At 43.4% G+C, this 20,893-nt stretch overlaps 1 protein-coding gene across 1 annotated transcript; it reads left to right on the top strand.

Annotated features, from left to right (window-relative positions):
• Positions 1–661: 661 nt before the first annotated feature.
• On the top strand, positions 662–8,847 carry LOC121439793 (paired mesoderm homeobox protein 1-like). The gene is made up of 3 exons (XM_041640415.1): positions 662–1,077; positions 2,202–2,247; positions 8,752–8,847. The coding sequence occupies exons 1-3, from the start codon at positions 662–664 to the stop codon at positions 8,845–8,847; spliced, it is 558 nt and encodes a 185-aa protein (XP_041496349.1).
• The last annotated feature ends 12,046 nt before the right edge of the window (positions 8,848–20,893 follow it).

Raw genomic sequence — 20,893 nt, 5'->3', positions numbered from 1 at the left:
GAGTTTGCTGGCACTGTGAAAAGGGCAGAGACCCACACAGTGTCAGCCTAGTCAGACATGAGAAGTACTGGGCAGGACATCGTACAGTGACTCTGATGGAGATTCCCAATAAACCATCTGGAGCATTTTCATTGTTTCAATGGTGACGTCAAGTGTTTTGCAGCGACTTGTCCCCCCAGAATGCTACATAAACTCCACTTCACAAGCATGGCACTCCTTCAGGTAGAGGACAGTGTTGGTGTGTTTTCAATGTCCTCTCAAGGAAACTGGCACAAACACTAGCTGACATAACCATGTCCACTTAATTCCCAGATCTTGCAGTGTGCACCCAGTGAGATACAGAAGCTAGACTTCTCCAGGGGTTCACCCAGAGGCCATGTGCTCGGTGTAAATGCATGTCCTCATCCCTACTTGTGCACCTGCAACAGCTTTCTTTCTCTTCCACTCCATTCCTCGAGGCTTTGGTGTACTTGGTTGGATCCATGTTAGATCCATTCTGCACATGCTCCCTAGAGCCACCTTCAGTGGGCACGTATCTCCTATAGGGGTTGTGTGATGGAAAGAGGACAGATGTGAATCTTGCTAAAACCCACATGCTGCAAAGTCATTTCAATCCACAAAGCATTTATGGAGATGACACTACTCTCTTTTAGGTCTCATCATGGCTTTCCAATCCCAACATGTGGAACCCAATGTCTACAAACTGTATGAAAATGAAATTGAGGGGAGCCTTGATTTTGAACACGGGGCCACTGCAGCAACAGAAAGTGTCATCTATGGTGAAGGTTCTCTAAAAGGTTCCGACAAACCAAAGAACCAGGGCATCCCACACTACAAGGATGATGTGACCCACGTTGCTAATTTCAACTACGTTGGTGATGACATCAGGCATGAGAGCCATGGGAGCCACCAAGGTTACAGAAACCCACAGTTGAAGGAGCAAGAGAATGTGGCTGCTGGCAGAGTGCCCCAGGTCCGGCGCACAAGGCCAAGGATCCAGTTTGGTCTCACACCCAGGCAGCTGAATGAGTTGGAAGATGTTTTTGAAAAAACTAAGTACCCTGATGAGATCATAAGGTATGTCACTTGTTTCAATAGCTGTTCCAGCTCCCATCCATCAGCATCTCATTAGGAGGTGTGTTCTTCACACTATGAGCCCTGTCTGCTATGAGCCTCAAGCATGAAGTCTCTGTTTAGTTCCTGAGTATGGGAAGTATGTTTTAAGAGGTCAAAGTCAACATCTATATCTGTATCTATATCTATATTTATCTATTTGTCTATCTATCTATCTATCTATCTATCTATCTATCTAGTGTTGGTTGATGCCTCTCAATTTCTTCTTTAAGTTTTCTTTTTGTTTTTTTTTTCATCCTCCTTCTTATCCTCTTCTTCTTCATGGCCCCCGTTTTATAATGGGAATTGTACTCAAGATGTTCTATTGGGAACTCACCAAGGCCAGCTGGCCTTGGTCTGATAAAGCCTAGGATAAAACCGGACTCGCTGAACATAGCGGACAATGAGGACTACTGAGAACTCAAGAACAATGGCAATGGGTTTTTGATCCTACTGCACGTACTGGCTTTGTGGGAGCCTAGGCAGTTTGAATGCTCAACTTATTAGACCTGGATGGAGGTGGGTGGTCCTTGGACTTCCCACAGGTCAGGTAACCCTGATTGCTCGTTGGGCTGACGAAGGAGGGGGACTTGATTGGGGGAGGAGGAGGGAAATGGGAGGCGGTGGCGAAGAAGATACAGAAATCTTTAATAAATAAGTAAATTAATAAATAAAAAAGACCTAGTGGTTTCTAAGTAATCCCTCTACTACTATAGCATATCCACCTTATGTCAATTAATGTGGTTATTTATTTATTTCGTTTCTTGAGACAGGGTTTCTCTGTAGCTTTGGAGCCTGTCCTGGAGCTAGCTCTTGTAGAACAGGCTGGACTCGAACTCACAGAGATTTCCCTGCCTCTGCCTCCTGAGTGCTGGGATTAAAGGTGTGTGCCACCACCGCCCTGCTCAATGTGGTTATTTTTATAAAATAAAATAGAGATCATTGAAAAGCCGCTTTCATACTTTAGGTCTCACCTTCTCTACATAGTTTTGTGTTGGCCTGTGATGAATTTCCAGAAGTCTATTCATCTTGCCAAGCTGAAATGCTGTATTTCACTAACAGCTCCAATTTCCATCTTCTTCTCTCAGAAAGGACCTTGCAAAGCGCTTGTTCCTGGGAGAATCCAGAGTGCAGGTCAGTAAATCCGAAAAGACTTTGGGCAGGGCACTCTGCTTCAGGTCATGGTCCATGTTCTTGTACCCAATATGAAAAGCATGCGTGGGTGAGAGGTGTCCTTGTCTGGGTTATGATAGTAACTGAGCACTGAGTGTTGAAGTTTTCCAGAGTTAAAATGGAACGGGCAGCCATTAAGTCTTTTCCCATTATTGGAGACATTGTAGTCTCTTAATTGAAAAAAAAAACTAAAAAATGCACACAATTTTTTAGCATTTTTATTTTATTTAATTGTCTTTATTGAGCTTTATATTTTTCTCTGCTCCCCTCCCTTTTCCCTTCTCCCAGTCTCTATGTCCTGTGACCCCCACACTCCCAGTTTACTTACGAGATCTTGTCTTTTCCTACCTCCTAAGTAGATCCATTTATGCCTGTCTCAGGGTCCTCTTTGTTGTCTTGGTTTCCCGGTATTGCTGGTTTTCTTTGCTTTATGTGTTAAAACCACTTATGAGTGAGTAAATATTATATTTGTCTTTCTGTTTCTGAGTTACATCACCCAATATGGTGTTTTCCAGATCTATCCATTTGCCTGCAAATTTCAAGAAGTCATTTTTTTTTACTGTTGTGCACATGTACTTTTTCTTCATCCATTCTTTGACTGAAGGCCATCTAGGTTGTTTCCAGGCTCTCGCTCTTATGAATAATGCTGCTATGAACATATTTGAGCTGGTGTTCTTGTGGTGTGATTGAGTGTTTGGGGGTATATAACCAACAGTAGTATTGCTGGGCGTGGAGGTGGATTGTTTCCTTGTTTTCAGTGAAATCGCCATACTTACTTCCAAAGTGGCTGTACAAGTTTACACTCCCACCACCAATGCAGGAGTGTTCCCTTTACCCCAAATACTCCCCAGAATAAGTTGTCATCTGTGTTTTGATCATGGCCATTCTTATAGGTGTAAGATGGGACACAGAGTTGTTTTGATTTGCATTTCTCAGATGACTAAAGATGTTGAACATTTCCTCAAATGTCTTTCAGCCATTTGAGATTCACAGAACACTTAGAATCAGTATGGGAACATCATATATATAGAGAGCATTGAGTATTATATGGTCATGCATATAGGAAAACATAAATGTTTACTGGTATGTGTACAGTGATTAATACTGAAGTCCGGACACTCAGGTCATTTCAGGGTACTTATATGTACTGTTGTAGTAGGACTCTAAGTGACCTTGGGGACATTCTAATTGATGTAGCAAGCAGTAGGAGTAAAACAGGGCTCTGTTTCAACAAAGAAACACTTAGTTATAAGTGTGGATTAAGTAAGGCCAGAGAGATATTCAGTGTTTCATAACTTATCTGTGTTTAATTTGTCCAAGAGTCATGTGGGAAGACACTCACAAGTGCAAATGGTTGGCCCTCCACCTTTGTAATTGTGTGGAAAGCAGCAAAGTTGAACCTTCATGTTCCCCCATGCTGTGTTTAGATTATCTAAAAACAATGCAAAATTGTCATGTCAGTGTTATGACATGTATGGGGCTCACAGCTTTAAAGAGTTAATTTTGTTACAATTAAACAAAAAGAATAACATTGAGCTCATTTAAGTTAATCGAGTAAAGAGAACGGGATCAGGTGAAGTTATAGAATGTCAAAATGCAGGTTGGTACTGAGGAGAGGGCCCGAAGGATAAAGCTCTTGCCACATGAGTCTGAAGATCTGAGTTGGGACCCTCAGCATAAAGTTTAGCAGGTGTCAGCTCACACTGTAGTCAGAATCTCTTATTCAGGAGGCAGAGACTGCGGATCCTTAGGGAGACCTAGATTAGGTCCGTCGCTGAGCTGAGGTTCATGGACAACCCTGCCAGTGTAAATCAGGTGGGGACCAAGCTAAGAAGATGCTTGACTCTGACCTTGGTCCTCTGCATGCACGAGTGTGCATTTGCACATAGATACACATGCAGATCAGACACCTTTGCAAATTTTTATTTGTTTGCAAATACATAAAAAGCAAAGGTGCCAAGCCACGGTCAAGTGTGTCTTCTGTTGACTAACTTGAAATCTGAAAGTATTCCTTTTCTTTAAAGGAGACTATGTTGAACATGTGGGTTTTTTGGAATGTGGAAAAAGATAGAGCTCACTTGAAGAAAGAGCTGTAGCTATCTTATTTTCAAATGAATTTCTTTCCTCCAGACATTAAAGACTAATGTTTAGATCATGGGATAAAAGCTGAGGCCATGAGCCCAGAGAAACTGACTGCTCCATAGCAAATGAGAAAGGGGAAAAGCAGTGCAGAGTGCTATTCATGCTAACTTCCTTCAGCATGGATCAGGGCAGTCTTGATGTAAGCAAATTCCCTACCTGCAGCAGTAGCTTGTGCAGAATAGCATTCCTGCCTAGGAGCCCCTGATGACTGACATCCTAACACCACAACGTGTAAACTACAGTAGGACCAGGCTCAGGTTGGAGAAACTGGTAGAGAAGAGGGAGATTCCCCCAGGATGGAGAGAGTGATTGGATAAGAAAAGCTGAAGGAGTGAGGAATTCTCCTGCTTTCAAGCTTACAGGACCCTGTACTTCCGCTCCAGAGAGACAGAGGTGCTGCAGCCCCAGAGACTGATGTGAGGCAGCTCTGAAGACACATATACACTGCAGACCTAGAGGCTGATGCACTCCAGCTCCATAGAGGCAGACTTACTGCAGCTCCAGAGAGACTGATGGACTATCACTCCAGAGCCATTTGTACTGCAGCTCTAGAGAGACTGATGATGCACTACATCTCTAGAGAGACTGATGGACTATCAGTCCAGAGCCATTTGTACTGCAGCTCTAGAGGGACTGATGATGCACTGCATCTCCAGAGAGGTCGATGAACTGCAAGTCCAGAGAGTCTGATCAAGTGCAGTTCTAGAGGCTGATGCACTCCTGCTCTAGAGAGGCAGATTCAATGCAGCTCCAGAAAAGCTGATGCACTGTAGCTCCAGAGAGGCTGATGCAATTCAGCTCCAGAAAGGCTGAAGCACTGCAGCTCTAGAGGCTGATTTCACTGCAGCTCCAGAGAAGCTTATGAACTGCAGCTATCTAGCCTGATTCACTGCTGCTCCAGAGAGGACTATTTACTGCCGCTCTAGGGGCTGATGCACTACAGCTCCAAAGAGGCTGATGCACTGTCGTTAGAGAAACTGATGCACTGCAGGATTAGACAGGCTGATGCATTGCAGCTCTAGAGGCTCATTCACTTCAGCTCTAGATGTCAAGCACTGCAGCTCTAGAGGTTGAAGCACTGCAGCTCCAGAAAGGCCAATATACTGAAACTCTGGAGGATGATGACCTGCAGATCCAGAGAGGCTAATGTACTGCAGCTCTAGAGGTTAATGCAGTGTAGCTACCGAGAGGCTGATGCATGGAAGTTCTCGAGATGCTGATGCACTGTAGCTCTAGAGATGCTGATGTACTGCAGCTCCAGAGAGACTGATGTACTGAAGCTCTAGAGGCTGAAGCACTGAAGATCCAGAGAGTCTGATTCACTGCCATTCCAGAATCTGATGCATTGCAGGATTAAAGAGGCTGATGCACTGTAGCTCTAGAGGTTTATTCACTTAAGCTCTAGATGTCATGTATTAAGGAAGAGGCGGTTTTGTTAACTGCTCTCCACATTGTTACAGATCACATTCCTGACTGGAGGTTCAGCCTAAAAACGTTGGATCTCCTGGTATAAGAACAGAGCCCAGGATGCTCTTCATGTTGACAAGAAGTAGGGCATCACTATCAAGCTTCAACTCTTACTGAGACCACAGCTTTTGTTCTGAGCCCAGAAAAATTTAGAGGGCATGGAAGAGGGGGAGGGCAAAAGTCCATAGGTGACAGTAACCTACCCTTATTACCTACATGATGGAAGCAGGGAGTCCCAAGATATCTGAATGAATTGTCTGAATTGGCTCATTTCCCTAATCCTATAGATGACAACATCACATCTCTGTGCAGGCCTCCCTTGGAGTAGTGTTAGCTCTAATAACACTTTGGGAAGGATGTTTGTTTGTTTGTTTGTTTGTTTGTTTGAGCTGGGGATAGGCTGTGACTTTGCACACTCTTTTGGCAAGTGTGATTCCTTGTAATCACCCCACCTCCTTAAGGTGCTGGAGCAATAAGAAGCCGTCCATCTATAAATGGTGAGCTGAAATCATGAGAGTAAAGCAGTTCACCTGGGAGAAATTATGTGTTTAGATAAGAAAAATATGTCAGAGGAGATCCAGAAACACTGGAACAGAAGGAGAAGATGCTGGAAGGACAAAAAAGAGAAGGAATGAGGAGGAGGAAGAGCATGAGGCAAAGGAGGAGATAGGGAGAGAAGGAGACTGTTTTCTGACAGTGAGGGGAAGTAGGAAGCAGGTATCCCACTATCCTAAGTGGTGAATCTCACAGCACCCCTTGTCCTTCCTGACATGGGCGTCTTGTGTGGAGCCCCACTGGGAGTTAGGATTGAGGTGTCTGTACAAGGCAGTACAATCAAGTGAATTGTTGAAGTGTGTTGTGTTGACTTCATTTTGGTTTTTGACCTTTTGTACAGAAAATAGATTTTTGTTCCTTTAGAGTCATCCAGCACCTTTGTATATTCCAGTTTTTCTGCTTGTTCTTCTGCTTTGATCCCTGAGCCTTGAAGGGAGGAGGTTATGAAGACATTCCAATTAGGATAGAGCACTCCATAGTTGTGAGCAGAGATGACCACTCACATGGTCTCTAGCTAATGGAAAGTCTTTATTCCAGCTGACTAGGATGACACCCAGGTATCTGTGCACGTAGGCATGGCCCCAGCTGTCCAGAACATGGGGGTTGTAAGGGCATCTTAAAACCTAGATGTCCTAGCATCTAGATCGGCAGATGCAGATGCCTGTGCAGAAGTAAGCAGTTTGAATCAAGATGTTTACTGAAGCTAAGATAGCAGCTAGCTGGTGGAGGGGTTCATACAAACAGGAAGTTTTACCACAGCTAAGTTAGCTAGTATATCCCTGATCTCTGGTCCCTAGAGTAGACGTAATTAATTTCCCGTGGGATTCTCCATGACAGAGTCAAAGTCTATTTCTACCTGTAATGGCCTCAACAAGAATAGAAGATGGAGGAACCTCTTCACTGGCTTAAAGTGTCACATTTCCCACTAGATTACAGGGCATGAGTCAAATTATTGACTCATCCTGTTCTATGAGGTCATAGTTGTTTCTAGGGACCAGTAATTTTCTGTTTGAGGCAGTTGGCCATGCAGGTGAAGATGCAGGGTTCTACCATTAGGCTGAGCAGGACAAGAATCAATGGTCCAGTTAATGCTGACACTAAGCTATAGGGATCCAGTCACCAGAGATTGATAACAGTGTCCTGATCTGTGTCTTCTTTCTTTCCTTCCTTTGAGCTTTTCTCTCTCCCTTCCTTTTCCTCTTCCCCTTCTCCTATCTTCTGCTTTGTTTCTTCTTTCTATTGACTATTCTTGTCCCTTCACTTACCCTTTCCACCTTCCTTCCTCATCATTCCCCAGTCCTTTCTCCTCTACTTATTTAAAAAGCAGTTACTCATGTATGCACTCCAGGGCACTGGCAGCCCATTCCCAACACCTCATCTTCACACTCCTCTCCTCTCTTAGACCAATAGGCTGCTGAATTTTCAGGAAGCCTGCTGTAAACCAGACTTGGCCCAGGCATTGGCCCATCACTTCGCAGCAGCTTCCTTTCCTGTGCATAGGAGATTAGAGGCCTCTATGGGAAGACATAGAAACCTCCACAGTCACCCAGCAAGGACCCTGCATTTTTGTAGATCTTTCATGGATAAAATAGTACAGGGTCACAGTAAAGGAAATTAGTAATATATTCAGCTTTCTGGCTCTTCAACTTAGATCAGAAATCTTGGGATCATCTCAAACAATCAAATTTGAATAATCTATGGCAGTTGTTTCAGCTGTTCCTGCACCTATTCAAAGGAAACCAGAATTAGGACCCATTTGGCCTTTGTTAATATAGATTCAAGGCCAAATATGAGCTCGCCCATCTTCTCTATTATAGGCAAATATCATGAGGATTACATAGACAAGAATTCATGCAGTGGGGTGTGACTTTCGAGGGAGTCAGGGGAGATATCATTATTCTAAGCAGTAGTTCAAGTAAGTCAGATAATTCAAGGGAATGATGAGGTACCTTTTCCTCGGCAGAGAGTGTGTAGATTGTAATACCTAAAGACACTTTGATATCTGGTCTTCTCCATATCCTGATTTACTGATCCCCGTTCTCTTTCTTAGAGCCATATTTCCCATTTCCTTGAAAGGGCATAAGACAGGAAAGGTACTAGCTAATGAATTTCCCATTTCCGGTTGTTCTGAATTCCGACTTCCAGGGCTGGGGTTGCATAGGATTTTGTGTGTCCTTGGTTAGAAAAGTCTGGTCAATCTAAAGGCTCACTGGCATTTACTGTTACACAGAGTTGTGTTTTCTACTTGTGATACTGACTGTTGAATACACTAAAGCCATCTCTTTCACCAAGTTATTGCAGAGCTGGTTTAAGAAAAGAAGAGGCCAATACAGGAAACATCAGCAGTCTCAGATTCTCCAGTGTCCATCTGCTGATGGCCAGGACACCTTGCAGTAAAGCTTTTGTAGGAGTCCTGAAGCATCATCCTGTCCAGGCCCCAGATGAAGACAGGATCTTCAGGTGTCACTGACACCTTCTGATGGCTGTGACACCTTATCCCTTCAGCAATAAAGAGTTGTGTATTCAAAATATTTCATGTCCTTTTTAAGGGTCAGTAAGGTGTGTATGTCCAATATTGAGAAAATATTTAACAGAAGATAAAAGGAAGGGATCAAACCCTGAGTCATCTTTACTACTCCACAAGTCACAAAAGTTTCTCAAACTAACGGCAACCCGCGCTCAGACATATATTCTTCTCTGTTGTCACACTGTACTATCCTTACCTTAACTCGACCCTGTGGGAACAAACACCTAAGAACAGGAAAAGGACAAGTCTCCAGTGAGAAGACTGTTCACGACAAAAACAGAGTTTCTCACAAATCTACAAGTTCACTCTTGTACTGCAACAAATACAAAAAGACCACTTTCTGAGCATTCATCAGTGGGGTGTGTGACCAGGGACCTAGGCTACCCCCAGGTCTGTTCACTATCACTCCTTTCAATGGCACAGTCATGCTACTAGGAGTCCTCCTGGCACAGGTAGTGTTTCAAAGGAAACACAAGAGGCCTTTTTACGCCCATTTGAAAGAGGCTTCCTCTTTGCTCCCACACCTAGCCCGAGATGCACAAGAGGCATATTGATCGATCCTCCCAGTTCAAGCAGGAGAGGCATAAGATTCTCAGTAGATACACCAGGCCAGGTTAGTGGAAGGCATAGGATGCAGGCTTCAGAGCATGCAGGGAGCAATAGGCTGTGTTAGCCCGAGGGTGATTGGAGGAGAGGCAGTGTGGAAAGCCTATAGAGAGTGTTATGCCTGAGTTCTGGCAGGGAGGACACATCAGGGTGGCATTAGCATGGTGGTGTATGTAGTGGGGTAGAGTACATGACCTGTGAGAAAGTGGCCAAGGCGTGAGCTGCTTTTGATGCTGTGACTGCTTGTAGATATGGCTGACTCTAGAAAAGGGGGTGCAGGAGGATGTGATAAAGCCTCTTTCTAAACTGAGTACCAGTAAGCCGGGGATCTGAACTTTGCAATAGAGAAGATGGGTAAACAGGGCTGTGTACCGAGGATCCACATACAGAAGTTTGGTGTGACAGAGGAGGGACAGATAGGCTGGTTGTAGTACAGACTTGTATTAGGATAGTTTGTGGATTGTAGAGGCACTGCAGAGAGATGGAGGACGTGAATCCCCATAGCAAGAGTGTCCAGAGGACAGATAACATGTGTACTGGGTGGTTTTGTCTTGGGACCCTGAATGAAATGCTTCATTCACAGCTTCCAAAACCATGAATGGGGATAACATCAATGGCACAGGACCGGGATACCGTCCGGGTTCATGAATTACTTGCAGAATTTTGGCATCCTTTTACTTCAGCTTCACAAACCAGTGTACCAGCAACTACAGTTTCCTTCCCCTGGGAAGCACATCCTCACAGCTCTTGATGTCTTCCCCAAAGCCTAGTAACTCGCCACCCAGATAGATTTTATATTAGCTTCCGTTTTCTGGCTTGGACTTTTTCTTCCTTGCACCTCCTTCCATTCAACAGTGGTGGAGGATGGGCCTATGGATTCAGCCCTGTTGCTGCATCTTATTACACCTTGTGATGTTTCTCTTTGGCTTGTGATCAGGAGAGGGACTTAATATGTGCAACGGAGTTCGGCCTCATCATTTTCATGGATATAATAAAACATGTAGTAGGCCACAAAAGCAACTGTACCAAGTGTGTCAAAGAGATGACTTCCTGGCAGAGTTACTGGCAGTGCACACACCTAGAGCAGCTAGATAGAAGGACAAGGCAGAGGAAGAGTTGAAAGTCAGCCAGTTCTGTTGCAGGAGCCCTGCTCAGGTAACACCCAAGCTTTGGGAGTCAGCCTGCAATGGGAAGTGCCCTAATGGAACACAGATCAGGTCATATGCTGTGGGACACAGAGCTCATGCAGTGTGGGTATTGGTGGATGCATGAAGCACCATGCTGAGGTCCACACGTGCACTGCAGAGTGGCAGACATCGCTCCCAATCAGAGTACCTTACCTGAATGACAGTCTCAGCACTAGGATAATACTTTCAGAGCTCTCGTCAGCATGGAAGCTGCTGACTTCTGTAGTACTGTAAATAGCCCAATGAAAGTGACTTTACCAACTCATTGTCCCTCATACTCAGCACTAATGGGATGTCTCCACCAAATCCCTCCCTTCAGAGCTCAGGGAAACCCATGGAAGAGAAGGTAGGAGGGGTGTGAGAGCTAGAGGGGATGGAAGACACCAGGATAACAAGTCCCTCTAAGTGGACTGAGCACAGCTTATAGGAACTCTCAGAGACTGCGACAGCAAGCTCATGGCCTACAGTGTCTCTGCTAGTCCTCTACATATAAACAATAGCTTTCACTTTAGTGTTTTTATGGGACTCCTGAGTGTGAGAACAAATGGTATCTGACTCCTGGGCTCTTTTCCTTCTGTTAGTTTGCCTTGTCCAACTTCGATGTGATAAAACATTTTAGCATATTTTATTCTATTTCATTAAAAAGGAAAGATAATGTACTATAGGCCAATCTGGGGAGGGTACTCTCTCTGTTCAAGTTTCCTTTTCCAAAATGACTCTAGCTTGTGTCAAGCTGACATAAAACTAGCCGGCACAACAGTCAAGACTGTAGTTTATCTGTATTGTATCCGTTTATATTACACAAGGATTTTTAAATTCTGTTTGTTTGTTTGAGAATAGATCTCATTATGGATTGCTTTCTGACCTGGAATTTCCTACATCGACCAGCAGAGCCTCAAATATGTGGTGGTATTGTTGCATTTGCTTTCTTAATGCTGGGATTATAGGTATGTGATACCATGCACAACATTGTTGACTGTTTCTTACAGAAGTATAAAATATTAGACTTGAGTTTATATATGAAAATTAGAATTACAATTAAATTTCTGATAACAGTTGGAATGACCAGAGACCAGATCCCCCATCCGTCTTCATGAACGGCATTGTTAGTTCACAAAGGCTTTCTTCTCGCCCATGGAAGCATCAGTTCCTCGTCACAGAAAGGCAGTCCCTTCATCTAGTGATAGTAAATATATTTGGAACCTGTAGCAGAAATGCTGACACCAGAAACAGACATGTCAAGAGGGGCAGATCCTACTAAGGACAAAACCCCTCGACCCACATGACAATGGCAGAGGACCAAAGGACATGCTTTGCGGAGGCAAATGCTTTGTTCACCACATTCAGGCCATGGAGTCTGCACAGTTAAGTGAGAGCTGACGCATGGATGTCCATCTGAGCATGAAAGAGGACATGGAGGTGCTTTGTGGTCAGAGCCAGGATGATGGCTGGTGTCCCAATTAACTCCCAGATATTACATATCTCTGGGGATAGCTCAGTGTTCTTCTCCTGTTCTAAATCTGCAACTTTTGGTTTCCCATCACCCACTCTGGCACCCAGGGCTCTAATACCTCCCACAGCCAGTGTGTGTGTGTGTGAGTGTGAGTGTGTGTGTGTGTGTGTGTGTGTGTTTGTGCGTGTGTTGTGTTCATTTTCTCTTCTTTTCCTTTTTCTTTTTTATGTATTTTTGAATCAGGCTTTTTATGTAGCTTTTGGTACCTGTAATGGAAGTAGGTCTTGTAGAACAGACTGGCCTTGAACTCACAGAGATCAACCTGCATCTGCCTCCTGAGTGCTGGGATTAAATGCATGTGCCACCACTGCCCGGCAATGTGTACATTTTCTGTATGGTGAACTGTTCGTGGATGACCAGAGAGACCATGAGTGTAAACCCTCTCAGGAACAGAGAGCCCTGCCATAGTAGCTATAGCAGTGGAAGATAATGGAAAGAGGAAGTGGCCAGAAGCACAGGTAACCTGGGGTCAGTCTAGAAGCCCTGGGACTTCATGCTTTCAGCTTGTGATTCCAGAGCTGGGACAATATTTCCCTAATATTCCTAATGTTCCTAGTCCTTATGTTTGTGTGTTAAGCACCATGCTCATGGCCTGAGCAAGGGCTGTGCTCAGACCTTATTTCCCACTCCTTGGCTCATTTCATGCTTCTTACATCACACTTCTGAGTCTTGATATTTGTCTCCCCCTGCCTCCTGCCCCTTTCCTTACCTCCCTTCACTCCATGAGGGTGCAGCCCTTTCTCCACCCTACTCCTGAACATTCTCAGCTTCCTCTCTCTCTCTCTCAGGATGTGTCCTGCTCCCCCTGCTCTCCCTCACAGTCCTGTCTATGCAGCCATGTCTATCACCTCAGACTCACTGGCAGGTTCCTCCAATTTTACAACACAGTGCTCTTTTTTCTCACTGCTATCAATCTTCAGGCCATTGAGGAAAAAAGCCTGACATCCAGATTCTCCTGAGTTCTTTGAGACTGGGCTTGGACTCTGAACTTATGAGTTTGTGTCTGCCTGGTGCAGGTTTAGCAAAGCTCACACTCAGTCAGTTGAGCCGTCCCACATAGGCTAGCAGTGCCGATGTCTGCTCTGCCTCCACATCCTTGTGCACACCCAGCAGAAGGCTGCACAGCCTGGCCTTACTTTGTCAAAGTCTTATTATCTTTAGTCAACCGAATTCTTCCTTATTGAAAGTATTTCTGTGAATAGAGTTTCCAGACACTACTCCAACCCTCTCTTAAACTGTGAATTCCCACATTCCCAGGTTGCCATTGTTCTTAGATCTATTTCTGTTAGTTTATGTGTGTGACTGTTTGGGCTGCCTGTATGTATGTGTACTACGTTCCTTTCTAATGTCCGTGGAGCTCAGAAGAAGTTAGTGGATACCCTGGAAATGGGGCTCTAGACAGCTGTGACCCACCATGTTGGTAACAGTAACTGAACCTGGGTCTTCTGCAAGAGCACCAAGTACTCTTAAGCACTGCGTCATCTCTCTAGTCCCAACCAGGCTTCATTGTAGTGACAGTGACATCAGTTATATCCCTAAATGCATGATATAACAGAAGAAGAAGCTAAACTTCTGTTTCTTTTCCACAGAAGGGGTCAGAGCCCTGGTCACTCAGTGTTTAGGCCAAAGAGGACAATTCGCTACAAGCTGTGTTGACTTTGTCCCACCCTGAACCTGATCTCAGATCCTTTTCCTATTTCTCTCTGGATGACCCTCCCCCCGCCCCGCCTGGGATAAGCCTCTCTTTCTACCGCTGGAGAATTCAGTCAATGTTTTCCTTTCATAGTTGTGATGTTGGAACTTCACCATCCCTGAGGTCCTAGGTCTCTCCTCTGGGACCCCAGGTACTCATACTTCCACGTGAGCCTTCACTCCTGACCTATACACTTGACATCGATCATGAATCATATTCCAGAAACCTTGTTTCAGGCAGCTTCTGTGAAGCTGGTCAGGGTGGACTTAACTCTGGAGTCTTAAGACACCTGGGAGGCTGGCTCTCCGAGAATGGGTTAGAATGCTAAGCTTCTTTTGATAGTCTCCTCCTGGGCGCAAACTTTTTCCTCTTGTAGCTTTACCTTGTGTGGGCATCAGTACCAGATTCCATGTTCTTGGAAGCCTTTTTGGTGAAAAAGGGGTATTTTTGTTCTATGATATTGTAGGAGAGATCTCATCAAAATGGAACCCTATTCTTGAGCCCCTACTGACACGGACATACTTTCTGGCAGGATTTGTTGAAGGCAACTTGAACATTCATTGCAGAAATTGAGATACAGAAGTCGCCACATTGTATATACCAGGTTCTGTTCTCTGTTTCTGTCCCCTTTCCCCAGCTGGTCATCCTCAATCCATTTCTTTTCTGTTCTTGAACCCGTCAATGCTCCTTGTAAAGCCTTCCCTTCTCCATCTGCTCTACCCTTCCATACAATTTCCTTACCACATCAGATCCTGTGCTGTATATATTCACTGTCCACATAGGCCATCTTTTTCTAAAGGGATTCATATTGTCTACAGCACGAGCATGAACCACTAATGGAAGAAATCCCACTGGCCAAATACAGAGTATTTCATACACTCAGATGGGCTTAGAAGACATTCAAATACAGCCTTAGTCCCTCACCTAATATATAGTCTACAGATTACAGAAAATCTCATATCAGCATCCAAGGAAATCTGTGTAGGTTTTTTTTTACAGATATTCATTGTGTGTGTGTGTGTGTGTGTGTGTGTAAAGGAATGCTAGTGTACCATTGGCTTTTGTGTATGTATTTATATATGATTTAACACTTAGAAGGACAAGTTTACGATCTGTCTCTCCAGTTATATGTTTGTTAAGTAGCACATACATAATACATACTAGATAGTTCCCAAATGTGACTGCAAGTACTTATTGAGTGCGCCAACTCTCTTAAAGCATTTCCTCTTACATTGAGTTAGAAATAAATAAGCCCTTACATAAATTAAATATTCACACATCTCACAGAAACAAGGAAAGCAAACTATATTTTTCTCAAGTACACATTTTCACTGTGTCTTGCAATGAGAACTTAAGGGTAGCTAACTAGGTGGGTATTAGAAAATATTTGAACTGGAGACTGTTGGCAGTACCCAGAAAACTACTGGCTTTTTCTGAAACAACAATTGTACTTCTGGCTCCTAAAATTCGTTGTGAAGTTGCCATGAGCACAAATATGCAGCATCAAATATGTATTTGATTAGGGATGTGGAACTTTGAAGTGGACTGTGGTGTCATAGGTGCCAGATGAACCCAAATTCCCTGAGGTTCTCTTGAGGAAAAGCAGGTACATACAACTCAGATGAAAGTCACCTTTGTTTCGAATAGTGGTTCTCAACAAGTTTGACCCACTTGGGGTTGCTTCTCAGATATCCTGCATGTCAGATATTTACATTATAATTAATCACAATAACAAATTATAGTTATGAAGTAGCAACAAACAATTTTATGGTTGTAGGTCACCACCACATGGGTAACTGTATAAAGGGTTGAACCATCAGGAAGGTTGAGAACCACTGCTTTAGAATCATATAGAAAGCTGTTCTCTCTGTGCCGGGACAGATGGACCCAGTGCCATTGCAGTCAATATCTACAACAACTCTGCCTGCAAATTCCTCAAATGAAGTCCTTGGGACATTCTGGATCATTGGCCAACATCGGCCTCTCCACAAATTTAGGTGTTCTGTGGCCTGGGATCGTTTTGTGAACACGGGGAATTGTATCCCCTCCCCTGTGCCTTCTTCTGCTCCCAAAATGTCTTGTTCTGTAAATATGACCTGATTAGTTGCCCAGGAACAACAACATACACTCTTATATCCAAAATGTGTCAGAAACATGTATGTTTAACAAAGATGAGAGGAGTTCCTTTGTGGCTTGCTCTGCTCTGTCCCCAGGTACGTGAAAGGTATTAGGGCCTATGGATTTCCAAGTATCATGTGACATCACGGGGAGAGTGTCATGAGGATCATGAGAGGCTAAAGTGCACATTTCTGTCATTGTCTCTTGTTTTTGCAGTTCCTTATCAGTGTCCTCTAGCGCTAAAGCATTCACTCCAGCAGAAAAGCTCTTTAAGGAGTAACCCATTGTGAGTAACTTCAGGGAGAGCCCCACACTGAATGGATCCAGTAGTCTCCGTACTCCCAAGAGTAGATAAATAGTAGAGACTGCTGGGAGTCAGTCTCAGACCAGCAGAACAGTCTGGAAGAAACCAGTAGAACAGCTCAGCAGGAGCAGAGACCAGGTGAGCTGCCTGGAAGAGGCTTAGAGGAGCTGATCTGTCTGGAAAGACTGCAGCCTGCTGTCCTGTCTGTGGACTGCACAGTGTGGCTCAGGTTTCCAGATTTGGAGAGCCATCAGTCCTACCGTGGTAGGCTTTGGTGACAAAGCTGACTTGGAGTCATTTCCCTCTTGTAAGCAAACCCTCACCCATATTCCTGTAAGGAAGTCTGATAAATGCAATTTGTTCTCCAGGTGGACTCCGGTAGTGTTGTTCCTCCTGTCTGAGGCAGGATTTCTCTCTGCAGTAGTAAATGTGTGTTGTTTTCTTAGAAAAAGTGTGTTTTGCAATAGGAGGTGAGAGTAAGATGTTGCTAGAGGCAAAAGGAGTAGGTGAAGCAGCAATACAGGAGGCCAGTGTAAGTGATAATCAGACAGTCGTCTAGGGTCCTAAGACACAAAGCTCAGGCTTTGGAGCAGGCCACCATGTGCCACCTCCCACTGTCAAGCATCTCCTTGTTTCACAGCAGCCTGCCCTTTCCACTCTTTTATGCCCAATTTTCTGTCTTTCCCCCTCTCTTCCTTCTCAAAGGTTAGAATCCAAGGATTTCCAATCAGTGAGTGAAAAGGGAAGGTGAGTGTGTCCTGTTCTGCTGATGCTCGCACGATGCACATATCAGGGGCTTTTCTGTGTGAGGCATCACACTTGAAGACCTCAGCTTCTGCCATTAGCAGGATTCAGACTCAGGGACTCTGCTTTTTTATTTTTATGGCTCAAATCTACAAAAGAACTCATCTTTATAAAAACACACAGTATATTAAAAAGGGTAATACAACTTCAGGAAGGATAGTATTGTCTCCTAGTGGCTATTCTACCCTTTCTGCTGATAGGGTGTTTAGGAGGGAATTGATGGGATATACTTAGGTCATGAATTCTTGGGGGAAACTGTGATGATTTATAAACCCCTATAGTGTATGTAGGGCTCAATATTCAGTAAGCTGAATATTCAAGAGATTTTTTTTTGTTTGTTTTTCAAGACAGCGTTTCTCTGTAGTTTTTGGAGGTTGCTACGGATCTAGCTCTTGCAGACTAGGCTGGCCTTTAATCCACAGATGTTCACCTGCCTCTAACTCCCAAGTGCTGGCATTAAAGGTGTGTGCCACCTGATCCTGGTAAAAGTATTCTTAATGTTGTTTGAAGATTTTAATCAACCATACTGTTTGGGGTCATGACTATCCCTCACTCCTTATACATAAAAATGAAGCCTCTTGCTTTTTGGATAGTTGTTATTAATGTCTCCCAAAAAATTAGCACAAGCTCTTTGCCATGGTTCATTATCTTCCCATAATTTCTTTAGTTCATCAGCAGTGAAAGGCACTATAATTTCTGCTGGGTCTATTCCTGCTAGTTGACAAAGTCTCAGCTTGCCTAACTCAGAGACTTTCTCCACATAAGTTTTCAGTTTCTTACTTGGTTTATGTGGTAAAAAGATCCATTCCAAAATAATATCATCTCTCTGCATTAAAATTCCTGTAGGAGAAATTTTTGATGGAGTATGACGAGAATACAATCGAGCTCTGTATTCACCCTGTCCATATGTGCCTGTTGTAATTTTTCCTCAATCATTGTCAGTTCCTTTTCTGCTTCAGCTGTTAATTCTCTGGGACTGTTTAAATCTTTATCACCATCCAAGGTTTTGTTCAAATGAATTATTAGATCAGGTGTTATTCCAATAGCTGGTCGTAGACTGGGAATGTCTCCTAACAGTCTTTGGAAGTCATTAAGAGTCCGTAGGTGATCTCTCCTAATTTGTGCCTTTTGTGCCTTAATTTTTTGCAAACCTATTTTATAACCTATATAATTAACAGAATCTCCCTTCTGAATCTTTTCAGGAGTGATTCGCAATCCCCATTTAGGTAAAAGTATCTTTATTTCTTCAAACAGTCTGTTCAAAGTATCCATGTTTGAATCGGATAACAAAATGTCGTCAATGTAATGGTATACTATAGATTTGGGACATTTCTTGCGTATTATTTGCAATGGTTGGTTCTCAAAATATTGGCACAGGGAGGGGCTATTTAACATACCCTGGGGGAGAACGGTCCAGTGGTACCTCCTCGAAGGTTGAGAATTGTTATAAGTAGGCACTGTGAAGGCAAATTTTTCTCTATCTTCTTTTTGCAAAGGTATAGTGAAAAAAACAATCCTTTAAATCAATAACTATGAGAGTCCATCCTTTTGGTAATAAAGAGGGCAAAGGAATTCCAGATTGCAGAGGGCCCATAGGTTGAATAACCTTGGTGATGGCCCTGAGGTCTGTCACCATTCTCCATTTACCTGATTTTTTCTTAACCACAAATACAGGAGAATTCCAAGGGCTGGTAGATTCTTCTATATGTCCAGCATCTAATTGTTCTTGTACCAGCTGTTCTAAAGCCTGTAACTTTTCCTCAGCTAAAGGCCATTGCTTTGTCCATATTGGTTTCTCAGTCAACAATTTTAGAGGCAAGGCTGTTGGTATCTCTGAAGGGACCTCAATTGCTTGTTCTTGTACAGCCCGAATGGCCGGTTTTCTCCGTTTGTATTATCTTTTAATATTATTCTCAGAAATATAGGCTCTAGAAGTAGCAGGAATGTTAATTTCAGTATTCCATTGTTGTAATAGGTCACGACCCCATAAATTCATTGCGATATTGGCTACATATGGCTTTAATTTTCCTATTTGTCCCTCTGGCCCTATACGTTCAACCCATCTCGTGCTCTGCCTTACTCGAGATAGGGTTCCAATTCCCAGGAGCTGAACATGTACATTCTGAAGAGGCCAATACGGATGCCAAGTTTCTGGGGTAATGATACTTACATCAGCACCTGTGTCCAGCAGGCCAGTAATAAAAATGCCATTTACACACACTCTCAGTTTAGGTCTTTGATCATTTATAGAAGTTTGCCAAAACACACGTAACTTATCTTTCTGATCATTATTGCTTGTAACAGTAGGCATGAGCTTCCTAATTGTCCTGATGAGGCACGTTCTCTGCAGAAACTGGAAATGACTGAACCATGTTTGCCAAGGGGGCCTGTGAGGCCCCCCTCTCACGTTTCCCGACTGTATCGGGTTGCCTTGTCTATCTCTTATAGACCTGCATTCATTCGTCCAATGTCTGCCTTTTCCACATCTTCTACATAAACCTGAAGGCTGAGTACTCCTATTTCTGTTATTTCTGGAAGATGCATTATTATTATTATTATTTCTGAAAGATGCATTATTATTATTATTATTATTTCTGAAAATTCGTTGTCTACAATTCCTTTTCATATGACCCATTTTGCCACAATTAAAACATTTGGTATTCTGGTGTCTCCTTTTACCATTGGAAATTGCTTCTTCTACCCATGCTTCAGTGCCATAATCAAATGTATCAACATTGAGTGTATGCAAGACCCATTTTTCCAAGGACGCTGATCTGAGCTTTAAAGGGCCCAAAATCCTTTTGCATTCCACATTTGCATTTTCATAAGCCAAAGACTCAATCATTATATGTCTTGCTTCTGGGTCAGATATCCCTATTTGTACAGCCTTAGTAAATCTTTGTAAAAAGTCACTAAAGGGTTCTCTTTGACCCTGTTTAACTCTGACAAATGATTCCATTCTCTGTCCTGGGTCTTGTACCCTGTCCCAAGCCCTTAAGGCTGCTGTAGTACACATGGAGAGTGTGTTTTCATCCAAATTAGCTTGTTCCTGAGGGTCGGAAAAGAGCCCTTCACCTAGAATTTGATCTAGGGAAATGTCAATTCCCTTTGCTTTTTCCTGCTGTTCTAAGAGTCTAGCCTCTTGCCTGAATAAGCATTTCCATTTCAATTGTGGTCCACTCTCGAGTACCACAGAGCTCAGCTGGAGCCAGTCCGAGGGGGTTGCTCTGCTTGTCGTGGCCCAAGATCTTAGCATCTCTTTAACAAAAGAGGCTTGCATCCCAAAAGTCATAAGAGCCTGTTTTATTTCCTTGAGATCATTCATACGGACAGGTTCCCATGTATCCTCCTTGATGACCCAAGGGTTTCTGGAACCAATGACCTTCTCTGTTGTTATTACTGGAAAGGCAGGTAGAGCTGTAGGTAGAGCTTTGTGGAAATTGTCCCGCAGAGATTTACCCACAGATGTAGTTAAAATTTGCCTTTCTACCCTTTGCCCTTCTTCATCGGAATTTAGAAATTCCTCAATCTTTTCAATTCTATTCACTGCAATGTCTGAATCTCCTGTCCAGAATTATGTTCCAAAGCCTTCACTGAGGATTCTAAAGTATGAAGTTTGTCCGTTAGAGATAACATCTCATCTTTGGACATAATTTTTATGGCATAAACTGTGCCTTCTTGTATTGACACT

This window comes from Microtus oregoni, unplaced genomic scaffold, assembly GCF_018167655.1.
Source record: "Microtus oregoni isolate MIOR12 unplaced genomic scaffold, Mior012 000063F_ref0000156, whole genome shotgun sequence".
Taxonomy (NCBI): domain Eukaryota; kingdom Metazoa; phylum Chordata; class Mammalia; order Rodentia; family Cricetidae; genus Microtus; species Microtus oregoni.
The sequence above is the reverse complement of the archived record's forward strand: the minus strand, read 5'-3'. Positions and strand labels throughout refer to the sequence as shown.

Coding starts and splice junctions, on each gene's coding strand:
- LOC121439793 (XM_041640415.1), top strand. CDS start 662: ATGGCTTTCCAATCCCAACATGTGGAACCCAATGTCTACAAACTGTAT. Junction 1,078..2,201: donor TACCCTGATGAGATCATAAG/GTATGTCACTTG, acceptor TTCTTCTCTCAG/AAAGGACCTTGCAAAGCGCT. Junction 2,248..8,751: donor TGGGAGAATCCAGAGTGCAG/GTCAGTAAATCC, acceptor AAGTTATTGCAG/AGCTGGTTTAAGAAAAGAAG.